At 39.8% G+C, this 23,355-nt stretch overlaps 1 protein-coding gene across 2 annotated transcripts in view; it reads right to left on the reverse strand.

Annotated features, from left to right (window-relative positions):
- rb1cc1 (RB1-inducible coiled-coil 1) overlaps positions 1 to 23,102 on the reverse strand; it is a 37,238-nt gene extending 14,136 nt beyond the window's left edge. Inside the window, exons 1-15 of one of the 2 annotated variants that reach the window (XM_034182358.1) lie at positions 22,756 to 23,102; positions 20,941 to 20,945; positions 17,828 to 17,960; positions 17,599 to 17,725; positions 17,330 to 17,500; positions 17,015 to 17,217; positions 16,384 to 16,798; positions 16,111 to 16,281; positions 15,843 to 16,027; positions 15,569 to 15,755; positions 11,406 to 11,487; positions 11,216 to 11,280; positions 11,010 to 11,113; positions 4,814 to 4,940; positions 856 to 2,777 (exon numbers count right to left, since the gene is read on the reverse strand). In XM_034182358.1, the coding sequence (XP_034038249.1) occupies positions 856 to 2,777; positions 4,814 to 4,940; positions 11,010 to 11,113; positions 11,216 to 11,280; positions 11,406 to 11,487; positions 15,569 to 15,755; positions 15,843 to 16,027; positions 16,111 to 16,281; positions 16,384 to 16,798; positions 17,015 to 17,217; positions 17,330 to 17,500; positions 17,599 to 17,725; positions 17,828 to 17,898 (3,830 nt within the window). In that variant the 5' untranslated portion in view covers positions 17,899 to 17,960; positions 20,941 to 20,945; positions 22,756 to 23,102. The remainder of the gene's footprint in view (positions 1 to 855; positions 2,778 to 4,813; positions 4,941 to 11,009; positions 11,114 to 11,215; positions 11,281 to 11,405; positions 11,488 to 15,568; positions 15,756 to 15,842; positions 16,028 to 16,110; positions 16,282 to 16,383; positions 16,799 to 17,014; positions 17,218 to 17,329; positions 17,501 to 17,598; positions 17,726 to 17,827; positions 17,961 to 20,940; positions 20,946 to 22,755) is intronic. The other variant, XM_034182357.1, reaches the window with a different exon arrangement.
- Positions 23,103 to 23,355: the final 253 nt, after the last annotated feature.

The following is a 23,355-nucleotide window of genomic DNA, read 5'->3' on the forward strand; positions in this document are numbered from 1 at the left end:
CCTTTATTTCACAATCATGACAGTTTTTGGAGCGAGCAGCAGCACCACAGCAGCGGGGAGCGGAGTTTCTTTTTCTTTTACGTGCGTGCGCGAATCGTCCTGGAGATTATTTTACTTATTAACTACACACCTGTATAAAGCAAATGGTGACTGGTTTCTAAACACTATTATGACAGTTTTTGGAGCGAGCAGCAGCCCTACTTGCAGCAGCGGGAGCGGAGCTTTTTCCTTTTCTTTTTTTTATGTGCGCGCGCGAGCGAATCGTCTGTAGAGAATATTTTATTAATTAACTACACAGCTGTATAATAAAACAAATGGTGACTGGTTTCTAAACACAATTACAACAGAGTTTTTTGGGGGAAGAGCGAGCTGCAACAAGCAGCGGAGTTTTTTTGTTGTTGTTGTTTACATGTGCGCGCGTGAACGGGACAGTTGGTCCTCAAACTGGGTCCAGCCGCCAACACCCAGACACAGCTCCTGCAGCAAATAATGATACTCTCTGTATTGGGAGCTTTCCACAGCAACTGGCTCCGTGTGATCAAGGTCCGTCATGTTAGCTTCACTGACAACCGGAGCCGGCGAGCGGAATGGAAGCTCCTCCTATTTGATGACGCACCGGGGCGAATTTTTACAGCCAAAGTCCACCCAAGCAGAGCGACACACCGGGCGAAGGAGGCGCGTCCGTCACCTGGCGACCCACGCGAATTTGTAGCGTCTGATCGCGCCCGGTGTGAACGCGGCTTTACAGTGAGTAATTTTAAAGTAGGCAAGCAACAGACAATCAGCTACAGTCAAGACAAAGGATCAGCAACAATGTCATACCTAAATTTCTCTGATTTCAGACCAAACACTTACCTCGTTTGGGACAATCTCTCATGAAGCTCATTCTCAAGTCGTCTAATTTTGTCTAAAAGTCTCTTCTCCATTTCCTCTTTTTCCTTCTGTAACTCTGTACAGGCATCTGGTAACACAACCTTAAAGGCCTCTTCTTTATCTACCTCACTCTGGGTTGCTTGTCTGTCCTGCTCTAATCTTTCTGAGAGAAGGTCATTTTCTGTTTGCAGATTGCTGATAACAGTCCTCAGGTCTTGCTCCTGTTCTTGGAAAGACCTTAACTGAGTATCCTTTTCTTCACGTAGAGCAGCCAACTGCTGGTCTAGTTTTTGCAGCGCCTCTGTGTGGTTCCTGTCAGTATCACATATTTGTTGATGCGCAGAGTACAGCTCGCTACGCAACAATGTAGTTTCCTCCTCATGTCTGTCGACCAGCTCAGAGATGCAGTGGTCCTTCTCGATCCTCATTAGAGACCTAAGCTCTGCCAGGTCCACTTCGTATTCGTCATTTTTCATGTGAAGCTGCCTTTTTATAACTGTCAGCTCTTGATTCAGGACTTCAGTTTCAGCCTCTACCTGAAACCTAACAACCTGCGCCTGCTCCATCTTGATTTCCTCAAGTAACAGCCTCATGTCTTTAGTCTCTGACTCTTTGAGGGCTACCTTCGCCTCCAGCTTGCAGCGAAGGTCTGCCAGCTCAGTCACGCGGGCCTCCAAGTCCCTGACTTGTTGTTCCTTCTCTCGAAGAGTGGTGACATGCTGATCAGCTGTCTCTCTTAACTTGCCCTCATTTTCTGCAGCCAGATGCTCCAGAATCTCCAGGTTACTTTTGGTGAGAGCCTCCAATTGGGCGTCGTGCTCCTGTTTCAGTTTGTCCTCCAGTTCTTTTAAGTGAGACTGCTCGAGAATTTGTAATTCCTGCCTTATCTTCTGTTGACTACGTTCAATCTCAAAGTGTAGATTCTCAAGTTGAGCAGTCAGCGAGTCTCTCAAAGTAGACAAACTTTTAATCTCATCAGTTTGATCACCAATGATCTGCTCTAGCGATTTGATCTTTTCCTTTTGGCTAGTCTCTACTTTAATGCAAAGCTCTTTCTCACTCTCTAGCTGAGTAAACTCCTTCTCTTTACGCTCCATACGCCCTTCCAGTTCAAGCATGGCACGTTGGACATCTTTCACAATGTTCTGGTTAACCTGGTTTTCCTCTGTTAGGGCCCGGACCTCCTTCTCAAGGACTTGTCGAACAGAGAGTTCATTTTGATGCCGCTCTCTCAACTCCAGTTCATGAGTCTGGCAGATGTTCGCCAAAATGTCATTCACTTCTACAGATACAGATTTTAGCACAAAGCCAAAGTCATGGTGTTCTTTTAGTACTAGTCCACGCAAGTGACAGAGGTCATCCTTCAAAATTTTTACATTGGCATGAGACTCCTCTGCTGCAGATTGATACCTGTCAATGACTTGTTTCAAAAACGTGATTCTTGAATTCTCTCTTTCAAGTAGTGTGGTGTCCTGCATGCGCTTGTTGTCAATAGCATTGATAACAGATGAATACAGTGACTCCACCATCATTTCGGGGCTGGTAGGGTCACTGATGGGGTTAGGAGAAGTCAAGTTTTCTTCAATCACAAACTCATTGACAGCAGACATGAAATCTGACTCAGGGCTCTCTGCTAGAGAATCCAGGTCTAAAGAGCCCTGCTGAAGGACTGGATCCATGTTCGGATGGCCAATGGTTTCAAAGTCAAATGTCTGGGCATCAATGCTGTCTGGGGATAAATCCTCTAAAGGGGCTGGGACTGGAACATGTACAGGCTGGCAGCTGGGTCCCTGAAGACTGAGAGAGGAAGGGGTTTTGGAGGGCATAGAGGTTATACTCCCACGTATGCTTTCAGACTGTGGAGTTAACACATTTGATCTCTGAGCACTGTGACTACAAGATGCCTGGAAAAACACAACACATACACACACAACAGAGAGTGAGAGGCTGAACTAAGGTCATCCAAAATAGAAGAAAAAGTTTGAGGTAAAAAACAAAACAAAAGAAAGAACAACCACACATCACAATAACCCCTGTTGGATGCGTACAAATCTAACAATCACTTGGCAAAAGTTAATACAGAATGATAACAAATGTAAATGCTAATAGGATTTCAGAGTACATCCATTTTAGCACATTCTTTTATGGTGTTAATTTTAATGGTATCCATAATTTTAAAAAGTGCAATGGCAAATACTGCATGATACATACAACCCCAATTCCAATGAAGTTGGGACATTGTGTAAAATGTAAATAAAAACAGAACACAATGATTTGAAAATCCTCTTCAACCTATATTCAATTGAATATACCACAAAGACAAGATACTTAATGGTCAAACTGATAAACTTTGTTTTAGTGCAAATATTTGCTCATTTTGAAATGGATGCCTGCAACACGTTTCAAAAAAGTTGGGACAGTGGTATGTTTACGTATGTTGGTCTTTTTCCTCTTTTGTCCGGAGGACACGACGTCCATGATTTCCAAAAACAATGTGAAACGTGGACTCATCAGACCGCAGCACACTTTTCCACTTTTCCTCTGTCCATTTCAAATGAACTTGGGCCCAGAGAAGGCAGCAGCATTTCTGGATGTTTTGATGTTTGGCTTTCGCATTGCATGGTAGAGTTGTAACTTGAGGGATCAAAGGTCACAGGCATTCAATGTTGGTTTTCAGCCTTGTCGCTTACGTGTACAAAGTTCTCAAGATTCTCTGAATCTTCTGATTATATTATGGACTGTAGATGATGGTATCCCTAAATTCCTTACAACTGATAGTAAATCCAGCTGAATTAACTGGTCACCTTCTGTATTGAAGGTCAAACAGGTCTGTTTAAACAAAGTTCATCAGTTTAAACATTAAATATCTAGTGTTTGTGGTGTATTCAACTGAATATAGGTTGAAGAGGATTTTAAAATCATTGTATTCTGTTTTTATTTACATTTTACACAACATCCCAACTTCATTGGAATTGGGGTTTTATATAGAGAATTTCATTCAGCACATTCCATGAACATTTGCTGCACGTTAATACATGTAATGTTTATTGGCACATGGTAGGTTGCCTGATTTGCATTTCATTTCAAGCCACCAGTTAATGCATTGTAAAACCAATTGGATTTCTATAGCACCTTTCCACCTGTTGCAGACACTCAAAGCGCTTTACATTCACCCATTCACAAACACACCTAAACCCAGGATGCTGCCATGCAAGGTGCCCAACTGCACACCAGAAGCACTTTGGGGATTAAGGACTTTTTCCGTTTGACCAGGAAGTGAACTGAGGATCCTTTAGTCACAAGTCCAACTCTGTGAGGCCTTGTTTTTCATACAGAGACATGTATTACATACAGTGTCACTGAGAGTGAACTGTGCACATGAAATGCATACAGTATCCTGCAGTTAATAGGAAAAAGTAAATAAATAAATAAAAATCAGCAAATACTAGACAGAATTCTGCTGTTGTATACAAGACAGACTCCAACACGAGGGAGGCAGCCTGTGCTGAGAAGCATCAAAAAAAATTTTCTCACAAGACTTTGAGACTATTAAAATTATAAGATGAAACATGAATCAAAATAGCCTTCACTCTTTTACTTCTGTTGAAACAAATTACTGAATGTGCACACACATCCTGAATGCACTTATTATCGTCAATTAACTTTCTGAATACTATGAGAGCACGGAAAAAAAACTATGTGGCACTAAATAGTACCATACAAGCATAATAAATCATATAAACATATTAAAAAACAGTCAGTGAACACAGGTGAATCCTCCTGCCACAGATGTAGCATCACGCACGGATGATTTAAAAAAAATACTGAAAATGTAAAAATACTTTACACCAACATGAATTGCAACTGGACCAGTGAACATCTCATTCACTGAAGTAGTTGTATTTTTACAAATACAGGTCTGCAGTAAAAGTGTCATTACCCTTTGTTCGCTAAGCAGGTCGGTAATAGTTTGAGACATCTCATCAACACTTTGAGCAGCTTGGACGAGGTGGTGAAGTGTCTCCACATGGTAATTTAAAGGCTCAAAATCACACATTGTTGGAACCCTACAGGAAAAACAAAATTAAAGACATAATGCTTAAACTTGAGAAATTATTAAAAATGTCCACATTTAATCAGTGCTCTATTGTGTAAATCTCAAATTTAGTGCTTTCAAACTTTAACAAGATCAGTCCCTAATCTAAAACATACTCCAAAAACAAATTTCTTAAAAACAAAACAAAAAAACAAACAAAAAAAAAACATCACAACTAGTGTGAAGGGCAGCATTTGGCATTGGTTTGCATCTTGACAATGAACATATGGTTCTACTAAAGTGTAGATCATAGGGACACACCACTATTTTGGGAAAATGTCTGTATCGTCCAATAAAAGCTTAAAAAGTTAACTATCAGTATCTGCAGATCTGAAAACTTTGTGCCAATAAAATAATCCGATAAGGTTACACCTACAGAATTAATTGTGGGATTCTCCCTTTCACACCAGATGCTACTTCAGTGATTTGTCATTTTCAAGACACATGGAGAACAAACTGCATTGCGAGTCACCAGAAAAGTGGAAATGCATTATGGGAAATGTGACTTTTTTTTTTTTTTTTTTTTACAGGTTTTAATGCGGTTGGCCCGTTTAATTTCAGATCACGGCTGATGACCAGCACAAGGGGAGCGAGTTAAAGCACTGACTCTCAGTGGATTTAATAGTTCACATCCTGAAAACAGTGTCATCTACTAACTGGCTAACGTTCACATGGAATGTCTATGCGTATGTGCGTGCGTCAACAAAGCACTGTGACTAACGTGAGAGACAGAAATGTATTTTATTGTGAAAAAGCAGACGTGTCAATTTTTTTGTGTTGGAGAAAAAAAAAACACTTTAGTTGTCTGTCAGCCTCATTTAGCTGAAGATGATGGCACCGGCTAAAGCTGCAGTTTGTTGCTCACACAAAATGGCATATGGTTCTTAATTTTACCATGACTGTTGTAATTAAAAACTAAATGTGGCACCAGCATATAATTTTCATCTCACTCAAGTCCAAATAACTTCCCTGTTTTTCATGAGTGGATTTAAAAACTGTCACATTCATTTGCAAATGATATTTTTAGCGTAGAATCAAATGTTTGCCTCTACAAGTAGGCCATTACAACAAGCATAAAAGGTCATTTTAGTACAGAGACTTGACACTTGGTGCTCTTCAGTGAAATTAAAGAAAAAAAAAAAAAGCCCCTAATTTTCATATATTGGAGTCAGCATCTGCCAAAAGGCTTGAAAATATCAACATATTGAATACAGTTAAAAATCCATTATTGTGCATCCCTAATTCAGGATTTGCATTAGAACTATTGCCCATTGAGTCCCAGGATACACTAGATATTGAAAATGTGAGTCTCCAGGCTCAGGTCTGGGTCCCAGCACCTCAACACAGGTTTAAAACCTTGCATGAGTGCTGAATTCAGTACATAGAGCTGTTAATTTCAGGAACTACTCAAGTGTGCTAAGAAAGGTGATGTGGTAAATTATGCCATGAAAGCAAAGTGTGTCTAAGATTATGCAGTTTTATATTTGAAAGGCAATGTAAACAAAAGCAAATCTATGAATAAAGGTATTCATTTTCCACAATGCTATAGGGCCGCAGGTCTTTGGAAATGAAACGGGTGTAGGATCTAGTTATTCTTTTTGCATGTTCATAATTGGCTGGAAATTTGTTAAAGCAAAGCAGAATAAAATAAATAATTCAACACTTGTAAAGTTTATCTATTGTAAGAGCCACAACTTGATTTAATTTCAAGTTAAACATGATGTAAACTTCATGTTTCATTATTTTGTGTTATACTTCATGTCATTTCATGTTAAACATTTGTCATGAATAATGTTTAAAATGTTAAAAACACATTAATATTGGATATATACTTTTTGCTGTGCTTGTATGTATGTAAACTATACATACAGTAGCTTTAATCTATGAGCAGTAGAGAGCTGTCAGGGATTTCAGTACTGTTATAGAGTAAAACTAAACTATTTTTCCATTAAATGTTTTGAACTATATTACAGCTCTTGTCATTTTCATTAGATGAATTTACTCTGCAGCATTTTTTTGTTTGTTTTTCTTGATTACTCACGTGACGTGTAAGTTTGAGTGATTTTTGCACAAATTTTCGGCATGCCATAAATCATCCGTCTTTACGGATTAAAAATAATCGTACACAGCATCTGTATTTGGTGAACGATCCATCCATAAAATCTTACACCAGTTCAAATAAAATGTCAAACTAATGATATGTAATAATTGGTGGCGTCTTCTTAAACATGCATGCAGCAGTCTGAATGCATAGATGGACAGTGTTGTCGATGTTCTTTCAGCTACTCCTGTTTATATAGGGTCACCACAACAGACATAGCCAGATCCGCGTTGGTACGAGGCACAAGTTTTACAATGGTTAACGTGGAGAAACACACACACAGCCCCTGGTGTTCCGATGAGGTCTCCCATCCAAGTACTAACCAGGCCCCACACTGCTTAGATTCTGATATCTGGTAAGATAATTATAGTGGGCGATTTTAACATCCACACAGATGCTGAGAATGACAGCCTCAACACTGCATTTAATCTATTATTAGACTCAATTGGCTTTGCTCAAAATGTAAATGAGTCCACCCACCACTTTAATCATATCTTAGATCTTGTTCTGACTTATGGTATGGAAACTGAAGACTTAACAGTATTCCCTGAAAACTCCCTTCTGTCTGATCATTTCTTAATAACATTTACATTTACTCTGATGGACTACCCAGCAGTGGGGAATAAGTTTCATTACACTAGAAGTCTTTCAGAAAGCGCTGTAACTAGGTTTAAGGATATGATTCCTTCTTTATGTTCTCTAATGCCATATACCAACACAGTGCAGAGTAGCCACCTAAACTCTGTGAGTGAGATAGAGTATCTCGTCAATAGTTTTACATCCTCATTGAAGACAACTTTGGATGCTGTAGCTCCTCTGAAAAAGAGAGCTTTAAATCAGAAGTGCCTGACTCCGTGGTATAACTCACAAACTCGCAGCTTAAAGCAGATAACCCGTAAGTTGGAGAGGAAATGGCATCTCACTAATTTAGAAGATCTTCACTTAGCCTGGAAAAAGAGTCTGTTGCCCTATAAAAAAGCCCTCCGTAAAGCTAGGACATCTTACTACTCATCACTAATTGAAGAAAATAAGAACCCCAGGTTTCTTTTCAGCACTGTAGCCAGGCTGACAAAGAGTCAGAGCTCTATTGAGCCGAGTATTCCTTTAACTGTAACTAGTAATGACTTCATGACTTTCTTTGCTAATAAAATTTTAACTATTAGAGAAAAAATTACTCATAACCATCCCAAAGACGTATCGTTATCTTTGGCTGCTTTCAGTGATGCCGGTATTTGGTTAGACTCTTTCTCTCAGATTGTTCTGTCTGAGTTATTTTCATTAGTTACTTCATCCAAACCATCAACATGTCTATTAGACCCCATTCCTACCAGGCTGCTCAAGGAAGCCCTACCATTATTTAATGCTTCAATCTTAAATATGATCAATCTATCTTTATTAGTTGGCTATGTACCACAGGCTTTTAAGGTGGCAGTAATTAAACCATTACTTAAAAAGCCATCACTTGACCCAGCTATCTTAGCTAATTATAGGCCAATCTCCAACCTTCCTTTTCTCTCAAAAAATCTTGAAAGGGTAGCTGTAAAACAGCTAACTGATCATCTGCAGAGGAATGGTCTATTTGAAGAGTTTCAGTCAGGTTTTAGAATTCATCATAGTACAGAAACAGCATTAGTGAAGGTTACAAATGATCTTCTTATGGCCTCTGACACTGGACTCATCTCTGTGCTTGTTCTGTTAGACCTCAGTGCTGCTTTTGATACTGTTGACCATAAAATTTTATTACAGAGATTAGAGCATGCCATAGGTATTAAAGGCACTGTGCTGCAGTGGTTTGAATCATATTTATCTAATAGATTACAATTTGTTCATGTATATGGGGAATCTTCTTCACAGACTAAGGTTAATTATGGAGTTCCACAAGGTTCTGTGCTAGGACCAATTTTATTCACTTTATACATGTTTCCCTTAGGCAGTATTATTAGACGGCATTGCTTATTTTCATTGTTACGCAGATGATACCCAGCTTTAACTATCCATGAAGCCAGAGGACACACACCAATTAGCTAAACTGCAGGATTGTCTTACAGACATAAAGACATGGATGACCTCTAATTTCCTGCTTTTAAACTCAGATAAAACTGAAGTTATTGTACTTGGGCCCACAAATCTTAGAAACATGGTGTCTAACCAGATCCTTACTCTGGATGGCATTACCCTGACCTCTAGTAATACTGTGAGAAATCTTGGAGTCATTTTTGATCAGGATATGTTATTCAATGCACATAGTAAACAAATATGTAGGACTGCTTTTTTGCATTTGTGCAATATCTCTAAAATTAGAAAGGTCTTGTCTCAGAGTGATGCTGAAAAACTAATTCATGCATTTATTTCCTCTAGGCTGGACTATTGTAATTCATTATTATCAGGTTGTCCTAAAAGTTCCCTGAAAAGCCTTCAGTTAATTCAAAATGCTGCAGCTAGAGTACTGACAGGGACTAGAAGGAGAGAGCATATCTCACCCATATTGGCCTCTCTTCATTGGCTTCCTGTTAATTCTAGAATAGAATTTAAAATTCTTCTTCTTACTTATAAGGTTTTGAATAATCAGGTCCCATCTTATCTTAGGGACCTCACAGTACCATATCACCCCAATAGAGCGCTTCGCTCTCAGACTGCAGGCTTACTTGTAGTTCCTAGGGTTTGTAAGAGTAGAAAGATTAGTCTTAAAACTTTCCTTTTTGCTAAAGCTTATAGTTAGGGCTGGATCAAGTGACCCTGAACCATCCCTTAGTTATGCTGCTATAGACTTAGACTGCTGGGGGGTTCCCATGATGCACTGAGTGTTTCTTTCTCTTTTTGCTCTGTATGCACCACTGTGCATTTAATCATTAGTGATTGATCTCTGCTCCCCTCCACAGCATGTCTTTTTCCTGGTTCTCTCCCTCAGCCCCAACCAGTCCCAGCAGAAGACTGCCCCTCCCTGAGCCTGGTTCTGCTGGAGGTTTCTTCCTGTTAAAAGGGAGTTTTTCCTTCCCACTGTCGCCAAGTGCTTGCTCACAGGGGGTTGTTTTGACCGTTGGGGTTTTTCCATAATTATTGTATGGCCTTGCCTTACAATATAAAGCGCCTTGGGGCAACTGTTTGTTGTGATTTGGCGCTATATAAATAAAATTGATTTGATTTGATGGGATCGGGTTTACACATGGCAGACTGGCTGCCAGGGGACAGTGATTCAACACAAATGTGGATTGGTACACTTTGGCTTTTAGGTTCCTAGTTTGGAAGGAAAAAAGTAAGTCAATCAGTCCATTTACTCTTCCAAACTCTCTGGATGCAGCCTGGTTCACTGTTGTATGCTTTCCATGCTAAGCACACCTTACACAGTCTATGCTCAGACACACGGAGCAGGTTGACCCCCACAGCAGAAGACAGGAACAGAAGCAGCAATTCGCATAAGTTGCCGACTAAGTTTACAGTAGTGAGGAGAAACAAACAAAACCAAGACGTTATTTTAAAAATCTATTTTTGAATGGGGGAACATCCCTGCGCATTCTATGTGCGTCACTCCCGTAAAGTCACTGTTAGTAAACATTTCTGTGAGAGGAGTACTATGCTATTTGCTGCCACGGGAACATGGAACATTTTATATCTTGCGTCCAGCCTTGTCGATGTTGGGTCAACACGGCATAACAATGGCCTAATAAAAACTTTTTTGTTGTCTGCCCCACTACTTTCATCAAGCAACACCCAAAAAGACACGATAATGTAAATTTTAATTGTTACCACGCACATCTTTTCTATGGTAATGGACAGTTTTATGATTTCTGAATATCCATGAGAGGATTGGTGCAAAATCGACTGTGAAACAAAACTTAGCAGCAAAGATACAAATCATCTAAACCACACAAACAAAAGGTATACAAAAACAAAAGGTGTACAAAAACATAAACAATTTCAGCAACAACGATAACGACTTACATTAGAAAAGGCTGCACCTCTACAGGACAACAAGATTTCAAGTACTGCAGGTCCTTGAGTGAGATGTCTGGAAGTTCATCATCAAACCTTCTGGGCTTTCGCGTCTATAGGCATGAGCAGAGGACAAAAGAGATTTAATCAAATATGGCATAATATTACTGTATATGGGAACATCTTGATCAATATAGTGTTAAATGTAAACATACACAAAATGATGTTGGAGGCCAAGAATCGAGTCCTCTGAACAAACGATTTCGAAGGAAAGACTTTCCTGAAAAAAAAGTACTTAGATCAAAAGCTCTCATCTTAGTTGGAATTGATGTACAATTTCAAAAGGTGGTTTTCTGCAGTGACAACTCAGATGTGGAAAACTGGGTATTCCCAAAAGATACTCACTGAAGAGCTTCCCAAAAGTTTCCCTCTTAAACTTCTCTGCGTCGTACAGTCGTTTTCCTTCCTTCACGAGCACATAGGCCCACTGAGAGAAGCAAAGATTTAGAGAAAAACAGTCTTTCCCCAGTGATCTTAAAGACATAATGGCAATCTCTAAATAAGTATCTATGAAGACTACGCATATTTTGAATTTAAATGCTGAAGTTGTATATTCATTGGCATTTGTGCACAACACTATGAAAAGAAACAGTTTAAGACAGGGTTGTACAGACCATACTCATAAAACTAGTTTTTGAAAACAAAGAAAAATATGAACCAAATAAAAGGCATTATTGTCACTTCACCAGGGCGTTGCTGGGCTGGTATCATAGATTTACGTCGACGCTACCTGGCTATACCCGCCCGCTGTGCGTAAACAAATGACGTCATAGCGCGCAGCCCAAGAAATGTCCACAGAGGTGGGGAAAAAAAAAACTGTCCACAGAGTAAAAGATGAAAAGGCGAGAAGTGTGTTTTGGTCCCAATATGGATATTCCGGATGATTTTCTCATGGATAGTACAACAATGATCAGCAGCTAAAGGAGCCAGCTTGATGAGGACTCACTGTCGAATTTGGAGAGCAGCGCCTGCCAGCCGACGCAACAAGAGTTAAGTGAGCCAACTTTTTATGTACGCGTTACATGTTGTGTATCTCAGTAAAAAGTGATAATAATGCAAATAACATGCTGTTGTCGTGCGGTATGCATTTTCTGAGTCCCTCCGTTCACGCCCAGTCGCCCGCAATGACAGATATTCGCCCGAGTTAGAGGGACTCGGGCGAATATCTGTCATTGCGGGTGACTGGGCGTGAACAGAGGGACTCAGAAAATGCATACCGCACGACAACAGCATGTTATTGTATTATTACTTTATCATTACCCAGCTCTCTCAGGACATTTGGATAAAAGAGGTGCAAAGACGCAGACTGGCCACTGCTGTCATGTGAAGTGTAATATACACACACAGGCAAAAATGCATTTTGTACCATGGAGTGGGGGGAAAAAAACATATATATTTTTATACAAGTGTCCTCTGATGTAAAAGAACAGCAACCTGTAGTCAAATTCCTCTAGAGCAGCATTATACTTTAATGAGGTTGCAAACAACAAGAAATTTTGGAATGAAGTTTGTTTCTAGCACTGGACAAGGAATAGCTCCATATAGTCAGGTCCACAAACACATGGACAGGGACAATTGTCCCTCAGTACAGCACCACAGTGTGTAACTGTGCTTGTAGTGTAGATTCTAGTAAGTAAGTAAATTTAATTTATAAAGCACATTTAAACACAGCTTCTGCTGACCAACATGCTACTTTAATTCAAGGGGTTTAACAAAAATATATTAATTTATGAAATACAGCCATTTCCAAAGGCCACAAATATACTCAACAAAAATATAAATGCAACACTTTTGGTTTTGCTCCCATTTTGTATGAGATGAACTCAAAGATCTAAAACTTTTTCCACATACACAATATCACCATTTCCCTCAAATATTGTTCACAAACCAGTCTAAATCTGTGATAGTGAGCACTTCTCCTTTGCTGAGATAATCCATCCCACCTCACAGGTGTGCCATACCAAGATGCTGATTAGACACCATGATTAGTGCACAGGTGTGCCTTAGACTGCCCACAATAAAAGGCCACTCTGAAAGGTGCAGCTTTGTTTTATTGGGGGGGATACCAGTCAGTATCTGGTGTGACCACCATTTGCCTTATGCAGTGCAACACATCTCCTTCGCATCATCCGTGAAGAGAACACCTCTCCAACGTGCCAAACTCCAGCGAATGTTAGCATTTGCCCACTCAAGTCGGTTACGACGACGAACTGGAGTCAGGTCGAGACCCCGATGAGGACGACGAGCATGCAGATGAGCTTCCTTGAGACGGTTTCTGACAGTTTGTGCAGAATTTCTTTGGTTATGCAAACCGATTGTTTCAGCAGCTGTCTGAGTGGCTGGTCTCAGACGATCTTGGAGGTGAACATGCTGGATGTGGAGGTCCTGGGCTGGTGTGGTTACACGTGGTCTGCGGTTGTGAGGCTGGTTGGATGTACTGCCAAATTCTCTGAAACGCCTTTGGAGACGGCTTATGGTAGAGAAATGAACATTCAATACACGAGCAACAGCTCTGGTTGACATTCCTGCTGTCAGCATGCCAATTGCACGCTCCCTCAAATCTTGCGACATCTGTGGCATTGTGCTGTGTGATAAAACTGCACCTTTCAGAGTGGCCTTTTATTGTGGGCAGTCTAAGGCACACCTGTGCACTAATCATGGTGTCTAATCAGCATCTTGATATGGCACACCTGTGAGGTGGGATGGATTAACTCAGCAAAGGAGAAGTGCTCACTATAACAGATTTAGACTGGTTTGTGAACAATATTTGAGGGAAATGGTGATATTGTGTATGTGGAAAAAGTTTTAGATCTTTGAGTTCATCTCATACAAAATGGGAGCAAAACCAAAAGTGTTGCATTTATATTTTTGTTGAGTGTAATTGGACAAACTTACTATAATGGTTACTGTTTATACAAATAATACAAACCCCTTCAGACTTGCCATGGGTATCCTGGTGGCTTCAGTCATCAGTCTCCTTCTAGCACAATCACTCAGTAATTAAGAACTGCCTACTCCAGACAGATTAGCATACTGTACCATTCGGTGTTTCGCAGTTGTGAATCTCGCGCCATCTGACGGTCCGTAACTCATGCAAGAGGTCGGGTTCAGCAGAGTTTCAGTGTCAGGACCTCAGCACTTACAGTGTAAACACATCTCGTGAAGTATGGACAATAAGACAACATCGGGGCACAGCAGACATCCATGACAGGTGCTGCACCTGCTCTAGGTAACCCTTTCAACTTGGGAGAGCGAATAATCATCATAACCGCCCGTGAACTCGCTAAATTAATGCCATCCACATCCTCGCTTTGCCATTGTTTACATGCGTTGTGAGACAGCAGAACTTTGCTGGAACCGCAGTGCATTCTGGGAAGCGCAGGCGGCCGCCAGGGGCATTATGGGAAACACTGAAACACAGAATTTGCATTTTTATGATTGACGGAAATGAAGTACAAAATATATTTAGTGACTTCTCCCCATTCATGCTTTTGTGACACCTGGACTACTGCAATGTGCTTCTGTCAGGACTCCCGAAGAAAAGCTTTCATGCCTCGCAGATGGTTCAAAATGCTGCTGCTCATATCCTGACAGGTGCGGGGAAATACAAGCATATTATCCCCGTGCTGGCCTCTCTCCATTGCCTTCCTTGTCCAGTTTCGCACTGATTTTAAGGTGCTTTTATTAACTTAGAAAATTGTAAATGGACTTGCACCTTCTTACCTAAAGGATCTTGTGAAGACTTATGCACCTTCCCGCAACCTCCGTTCTCAGGGAACTGGCCTTTTGGTTGTTCCAAAGGTCATGAAAAAGACTGTTGGAGAACGAGCTTTTGCTTTTCAGGCACCGAAGCTGTGGAACAATCTTCCTATGGACATTTGAATGGCAGGCTCTGTGGACGTTTTTAAAGCAAAGCTAAAGACTCACTTATTTACACTTTGTTATGGTTCTTTAGGTTTTTTTAAACATTTTAAATAACTGTTGGCTTGTATTTTACTGTCTCTTTTGTTTTTAACTGCCTGCACAGCACTTTAATTGAAAGCGCGTTTAAAAAAATTATTATTATTACTTGGAAATGTTTGTGTATTTGTTCCCTGAACGTCTAAAGAAACCTATGTGAAAATCAATGATTTGTACTACAAATAATCCTTATGTTTAGTTTGTTCAATTACTTATGACTTAAGGAAATGCAGTAACTATGTATAAAAATGGCTGTAATTACTGAATGCTATATTTTTGTTAAATCCATTAAATTTAAACTGAAGGTTTACATAAGTATATTATAACTGTTAATTTCAGCTCCATCATGTTTTTGTTGCTGTTGTCATTGTCCAAATACTTGTGCATCTGAATATATTTCTTTTTACTTCTTCATGAAGAAAAAAAAAACCCCTGGCTAAACACAGCCATGTACATGCTCAGTGCCAAACATGCTGAGAAGCTAAAACTTCAGAGTTAACAGATTCTCCCTCTTTGTATCAGTACAGCTGAATATATTTAGCACTGACCTCTCTGTAGTGGCGCATAAACATTTTTCGCCTGACGACTTCCACCACTGCCAAGCAGTACATCTGGGGAACAGTACTGAGGGCCTCCACCACCCTCACCCTTTCCATTAACTCCATCAGTAGTCTTAGTAGAGCCTGAAGCTTCTCCCCATCCTGGTCTGCATGAAGCATTACATAGAAGCACCATCTAATGAAGAATCAAACCCAGTGTTAAACCTTTCCCACGATCGTCTCAACATTTCCTGCACTTTTGCAAATAGCCTGTCAGTTTTACTTGAGTCTGACTTGAAGGTTGTTTGCAAGCTCTTGTTTGGCAGTGGTGCACTTCTTTTTGATGTCTAGTAGCTTCCTGTGGTTGTTGAGCATGATCATCAGCTGGTTGGTGTGACTCAGACACAAGTCAGGCAAAACTGATGTATCCTTCAGCTTTTCAGCCCGCGTCTGATTGGCCAAAAATCCCTGCCAGAGTTATGCAAGAACACTTCCTTAACAAGTGGAAATGGAGAAATAACTTAATTTGAAGCCCAAGGTACTTTACTTACCTGAGCAAGTTCCTTCTGTTCATTCACCAACTTCTTACAGCTTGCAATCATTTGGTCTAGAGCATACAACCTGTCTTCAAGGCCTTTGATGGCTTTCATGTTTTGATTATCTAGCTTAGCCACTGTGTCTCGACATTCAGCCAAGAAAGGTTGGATGATCCGTGGATCCAGCTGAAAGATGACATGGAAGTAAACACTTAATGTGCATAATAACCCCCAATCCCATGACATTCAGATTATTTTGGTGGTTCTTTTCTTAAAACAATGACTCACCCTATTGATGGAGTCAAAACATTTCCTTACAACTGATTCCACATCATTGGGTCTATCCTGCACATTGATCCAGTCTAATAAGGTGACATTAAAGGAAGGGGTGTTGGCCAACTCTGGAGTGTCGTCATCTAGTAGGGCTGCTCTCAGACCACCGCTGTCAGTCATTTCGCTACTTTCCTGGACTCCAGTTGGTTCACAAGAAGCTGTGCCTGAAGGAGACGAGGCTGCTGATAATTTGGAGAGTCTCTGCACATTAGTTGCACAGAGTACAGAGTCAGTAGATTTCTCATCCTCAGTCTCATCTGAATCCTTTTCAGGGGTTGAGCTGGACTTTTCTATACTCTCACGGTAACTATGTCTGGTCAAGCATTCAAGCAGAGGTATCCTGGCCATTACAGAAACTGCTGTCCCCAACCTGAAACAATAAAATGTAAATCTTTTTTTTCCTCAGCTGTTTAAAAAAAAATACCTAAATGACTCAAGACCGTGTTGGAGTTATTGAAAATTAAATGCCATGTCGGTAAATGTGCTAGTCAAGCATTAGATAACCAAATAGCTTCCAGCATATGAGGTGTGATATGAATCGTAAAGTGTAATATAGCGTACAGCATTCTTATCGTGTAATACTTACTTTGTGAGTTTCAATTTAATTTCTTCCAGGTCTTGTTGGTAATTTGTGTAAGCACTGCCAAATTTTAAGAGCAACTTCTGATAAGACTGAGTGCAGTCATCCAGATTTGCCATAATAGCAGCCCAGCCTTGGTGTTGGAGATGTTCATCGTGAACCAATCGCTCACAGAAGGAGGAAAGGATCTTGGCAACTTCTGACATTTCCTAGATAGACAAATTATTCAGAATATCAACACAGATCAAGAGCATACCACAATTAATGGGTTTGCTTAAAAATGAAGTGAAAAGAATGTTATATGGAAAATTTGGTAACTACCACTGCAAGTTGTGTTCGCGAGGCAACAGTGTGAAAGACAGCTGGCATCAAAAGAGACTCCTCCACTTTAACCTGAATCTCATTCTCATTCTGGAAGGTGGTTTTGGGGATTGTTGGGTCCCGGTCACACAAGATCATCTCTTTGTTGAAGAGGAATATGGGGTTTGTTTCCTAAAGAAAAAACAAAAAGACCTCGATCCTTACATCACACGTCACCTGTGCACATAAAAGGCAAATAAAAAGCACACAAAAAAATGACACAAACTTACAGTGCCAGCACTGTAGCTGCAGACTCGCCTTTCAGCAGCCATGCATTCCCCTCCATTGACAACAAGGACCTGATGTTGAACTGCAATCTTGTATTTGGCTTGGATGGCATGTTTAAGCTCCAATACACTGAAGAAAAAGAAAAAAAAAATCCAAACATTTATTTGAAAGTATTAGCCAAGAGCTACTGAATATTAAACCTGACGGGTACTGACAAAACCAGTCTCTTACGTTTGGACTGCAAGATCCGTGTCAAATGTCAATGTGCTGCCATTATTGACCTGGAACACATATAGCTTCATATTGAATCTCCCAGAATTCTTCACACTTGCCCTTCTTGCTCATTTAATCATTCAAGGCCACCCTACAAAAATCACAATCAAAAATAAATATTAGACAGCAGTCAGTCTTAAATGTGGCACTTTATGAAATCATTACACTTTTCTGAATACTTTTTTTCACATCACTGTCCCACCCAGGTGTTGGGACAACACATAGCCCAATGTTTATCAGTTTGGACTTCTGTTTTGTTCAAGGACAAAATCAGCACTCAGGAAAACCGCTGAACAGGAACACAGGATCCTACTCACTGCATCCTTAATAACTTTAAATAAATTGCACACAAAGATTATGCATAAAACCAGTAATGCTACATTATGGACTTGAGTAAGCAACTGGAGGACAGTCAGAGTGCATCTGTCAAGACCCACCTACGTCTTTGTAAATTTGGAAAAACTTCCTATGTTTAAATTAGAGATGTGTGATCAAGCTCACAATATTATGACAACTATGGCTCTGAAAATACTAGTTGGTTACATATATATCAGTAGGTCAACCTCTGTGCATCAAATTGACAAATATATTAACTAAAACGACAAAATTCCAATAATCTTACACTTGAAGATGTCCAACCAGAATTAAACTCCTACATGCAAATCTTCATATTGTCTGCAGCCATTATGAGAGTTTCACTTTGGTAAATCTATAAAGTGGTATAGGATGACTTGATCCCTTACAAAACACATTTTTTTAAGTCACCAAGTGGAAGTTGTCGACACCTTCACAAATAATCCTGGTAATAATAACTTTGTAATGCATCTATGATTGATAAGCTCTCTATACATTATAATTAGGATTAAATAATTGATCAACAACAAGTATGTCAAATTCAATGTTGTGGTGCCAGATACCACCCCCAACTCCTCAGCGTGCTTTGGAACCAGCCAGCATGCCAGACATGATTAATTTAAAATGGTCTGTGAGCATGCACTTGTATTTTTATTATTCAATGGACTGCCTACTTAAAATGTGTGTGTGTGTGTGGGGGGGGGGGGGGGGGGGGGTTAGTCCAAGTTGTACATAGTAGTGAACACATCTGTTTGCATTTAATGCAGGTCATTTTGCCTGGTTAGGTAAACAAGAGCAAAATGCAGGACATAAGTAGTGTACAGTCCCTTAGGTTGGCAAAGAGAATTGTGGGTGCTGCAAAACACCTTTTCCTCCTCCATCCCCCAATTAACATGCATTCCTCACAGACTTCTCATTCTATCTCACCTTGAGCTGCAGAACTGTAATGGAGCTATCCACAACACTGTGATTTTATTTCTCAATTTCATCATAAAGTTTAATTGGCCGATCACAGGTGGTACTTTTAATGGGGCAGCGCACTCTCGTTTGAACCCCTGCGTGATATCACGGGATTTGGCCACTTCTGGGAACAGCCTCTCATTGCGCAACACAAACACAGCATCCCTTCACATGGAAAGACGGTGTACTGTTTTGTTTTCGGCTCCAATCACCAAAGCTGTCACAAAAAGTGCAGTTTTTTTTGGTTCCCAGTGGAGAAGGGAAGACATAGCAAATGGGGGAGGCGGTGTTGGTAAATTTTAACCTACACATTTTGACAGAGTAGCTGTGGTCTCTCGCCTGCACAACCGCCTCGATATGTTTGAGCTCGGGGTCATAAACAAACCTTAACACATGCCCACTTTCCACCGCATTGTTACTTTTTCTTTACATTTTCACTTTGTTTGCTATGTAATTTGCCCAAAAACTCAGAGAACGTGCCATGTTTCTGATGCGGACATACAAGGGCTGTAAGATTATTGAGTCATATGCGTTATATTTAAACCCTTTACCACCCACCCTCAAACAAGACTGCACTGCCCAAACATTTCAATACAGGTAAGGGGATTCAGTTTAATGCTGAATGAATTCAATCGTATTAACATCTCCAGTTCTCTTACCTCTCTGGGCTTCTCCCTCTTCATCAATTTCTATTCTTGTGCAGTGATGCTTTTTTGACAGACAATCTTACATCCAAATCCACCCATAAGCTGCCTTTTAATTATTGTTAACTGTAGGATGGTTAACAAGGTTCGACATTAACCCTGGTGTGAGAGTACATGGGCACCAAATATCCCATGTAGGTGAACCCCCTGTGGCCACCATGCTGTAAGCCTTCACAAATTAACAGTTAACCCCCAATTGCTACAGTTCCCCAAACAACCTAAATCTTCATAACACTTTCTAGTTCAAAATACTACAAAAATAACCAACAGTTAGTAAACGGTTAGTAAACATTTCAGTAGGAGTACAATGCTTATCTCTGCCAAGTTAGCAGCTACCCATATGTTAGGGCTACTCAAGCATGCGTTTACCAAGCCCGCACAAACTGCTATTGTGATAACAGAACTTGAGCCAGAGAAGGCAGACTACAGAAATGCAAACAAATATTTAAGCTTGAATGGAAACAGGAGTTTAAGCGACTGAAATATGACAAGTCTAAAGATCAGAGCTAATCTTTAGACTTGTCATCTTTAGACTTGTCAATCTAAATGCATATCTACAAAAACATCTATGTTTTTATAGATATATGTTCTGTTAACAGCTTCATTTATTGAAAGGAAGGAACGAAGTTGTGTAAATTCACCTTTTCTATATTGCTTTTACCTCTAACCCTAAAAATGTAGCATTCCTTTTGTATCCCTTTTCAATAGCTCGTATGGCATCACAAAGATCTCTCTTCCTCTTTTGGCAAGAACATTGGTGTTGGACATATTTACACCACCATCAGTGTTTTATGTTTTCTTGGTGCCTTTCTAGTTTTAAAATATATCTTATGGCTCTCAGTGTAATTGAGATTCATACTCCTGGCCTACAGTAACTTAGACAAAGCTTACTTCTGTGATTCCATATTGAAATCCGGGCGATTGTGTCATAAAAAACACAAACTGGTTAGTAACACTGTATGCCAACAAAAATTGAAAAAGTACAAAAACAGTGGCTTTTCTGATCAATAACACTGCCACTACAACCCATAAACTAATATATACTCACACAACCACAGCTCGCACTCGTGTTCCACTGTCGACCTTTCTGATTTTTTTTTTACTTCCTCTGGAGTTGGTGCATGAACATAAACACATCTCAATACATGTAATAAACAAGCTAGGGCTCTTGAAATAGTCCATCCAAGTTTTGTGCACACAGGACATATCCCATCACTAATAAAAGTTCAATTTGATTAAATGCACATCTTTAATATTAAATAATTAAAAAGACTGAACTGTTCTTCACTTTCAACAATTACTAATTTATAGTATCACTGGAGCAGGAAATTTCAGTTACAAAACTGGCTTGCAGGTTTTACCTTTGATCCTGTGACTGATTATTGCTTTTTATATAATGCCTACATAGATCCTTGTAATTTGATTGGTAGTGTGTCTGTCACGTGACATAAATTATTTGTACCATTTGCCACTGTGTTTCATTTACCCTGCAATTTTGGTGCTATTTAGCGTGCAATTTTGGTACTATACATTTTGTGCTGTCGCACGCCGCGATAGCCTGGGAAACTCACACTAGCAGCAACGGTGCTTAGCTTAAAACATAATGGCGGGGTTTGTTTTGGCGACAGACGATTTGAACGAGCTTATTATTATTATTATCAGTACAGTGTAAGCCGTCTGGAGGCATTTGCAGTATTCGCTGGAACATCTGTAACTGAAGTACAAACGGTCAGATGAAATGCTCGACAAATTTCTGTCACAATTTTTCGCTGGACTGAGGAAAGCAAACGCCAGACTGTACAGGAAGAAGTCAACGCACGGCTTCAGATGTGGACTACATCGTCAGGATTGTTTTTGAACTATCCAACTGTTTTTGCAAGGTGACTGAGAACAACTTTGGACTGGATTGCTATTTAAAATTTGTGTTGGATTATTTGGAACATCTTGACCTCAAAAGACCAGTGATGTACACCAAAATGTAAGCTCCTTTTCTCTTGTTTATAAATTAAATAATATCAAATGACAAGGATCGATTTTTGGCATTATATAAAACAAATAATGAATGTCTTGTTGAATGGAACCTTCCATCTTTCACCTCATGAAATATTCTTACCATTGTTTGCACTCATACACATTAATTATTTGTATGTTTTATCATACATATGTATCTTATAATCACACCGTTATACCATGCCTTGCGTGATTTTGGATGATTTTTTTTGGATGAGCATTTCAGAAAACCTCACAAGTTGTAAAGCCGTTGCAACCAAAGTGCAACCTCATATCTACTACATAATTAGTTTCGTTTCCGAGTCATTTTTCCTTTGTTTACTAGTTACTGGAGACTGCCTAACATGCAAATGAACTTTGTTACAAAAGTATCTGAAACTCTCTGAACAAAGAGAATACAGTATTCCATTTCTCACACTTAAACATATCTGAACTACTGGTTAGCACCTTCTAACCACTAACAGTTGTTTGTGTGACAATGTGGCCATGTAACAGTGAGCTAATGTTCCCTTACAGTCCAGAACTATCATTTCAGAATACGACAGCTAACTGCAGTTAGCCAATGACGTCAACACGTCTACTCTTTTAGTATTAGTGGACATGTAACAGAACCGATATAGATATATCTGCAGTTTTTCATAAATAAATAGTAGTTTATAGCGTTTGTTGTCCTCGGCCTTAGTCACTGCTAACTACTGTTAGCAGGTCAAAGATCTTACGTTAGCTACAGCTGCCAGGCTAACGCCATGTAAATATCACTAACGCCAAGGAATTAAACACAAATACTACAATGAAAGCATGTAATATCAACCGTTCACAGTCACTTTCATAGAAATAAAAATAAACATCTAATCACACAGCCAATTCAGCTGCTCTTACCTCACTAGCATCTCCCCGTAGTCTCCACCTCGCCTAACATGCTAGCAACTAGCTAGCTAACCTTTAGCTTTGCATACATAGAGCTAACTTAGCAAGCTACTTAGCTCAAGCTAGCTATAACGTTAAAAAAGACTAAAATATCCGCAGGTCATAGTTAGTCTCGCAGATTAAACATCGCGTCGTAAACTAAATTCGTAATGTAGCACTCCTCCGGCTACTGTAGTGTAATACACGGACTAAGTCAGCAGTTGTTGATCTCGGAGAGCTAACTCAGCTAACAGCCCCACAGCATCTGTGTGTGTTTTGTTGTTGTCATGTTGCTGATGTGCGGTAAACGATCCGGTCACTCGTGGCACCAACGAAACACAGCAGAACCTCATTCGCAAGATAGAAAATTTTAAATGCAAAATTCATATATTTATGGCACGGGTTACTGTTTTTCTGTTAACATATCAGGCAGATAAACATTACTGTGCAGCTCATTAAACCTTAATTATGGTTATATTAAAGTAACTGTCATAAGTAAAATGCATAGACTATGGTACAATGTTGAACACTTATTGTATTTAAATTGTAATT

Source organism: Thalassophryne amazonica, chromosome 12 (genome assembly GCF_902500255.1).
Source record: "Thalassophryne amazonica chromosome 12, fThaAma1.1, whole genome shotgun sequence".
Lineage (NCBI taxonomy): Eukaryota > Metazoa > Chordata > Actinopteri > Batrachoidiformes > Batrachoididae > Thalassophryne > Thalassophryne amazonica.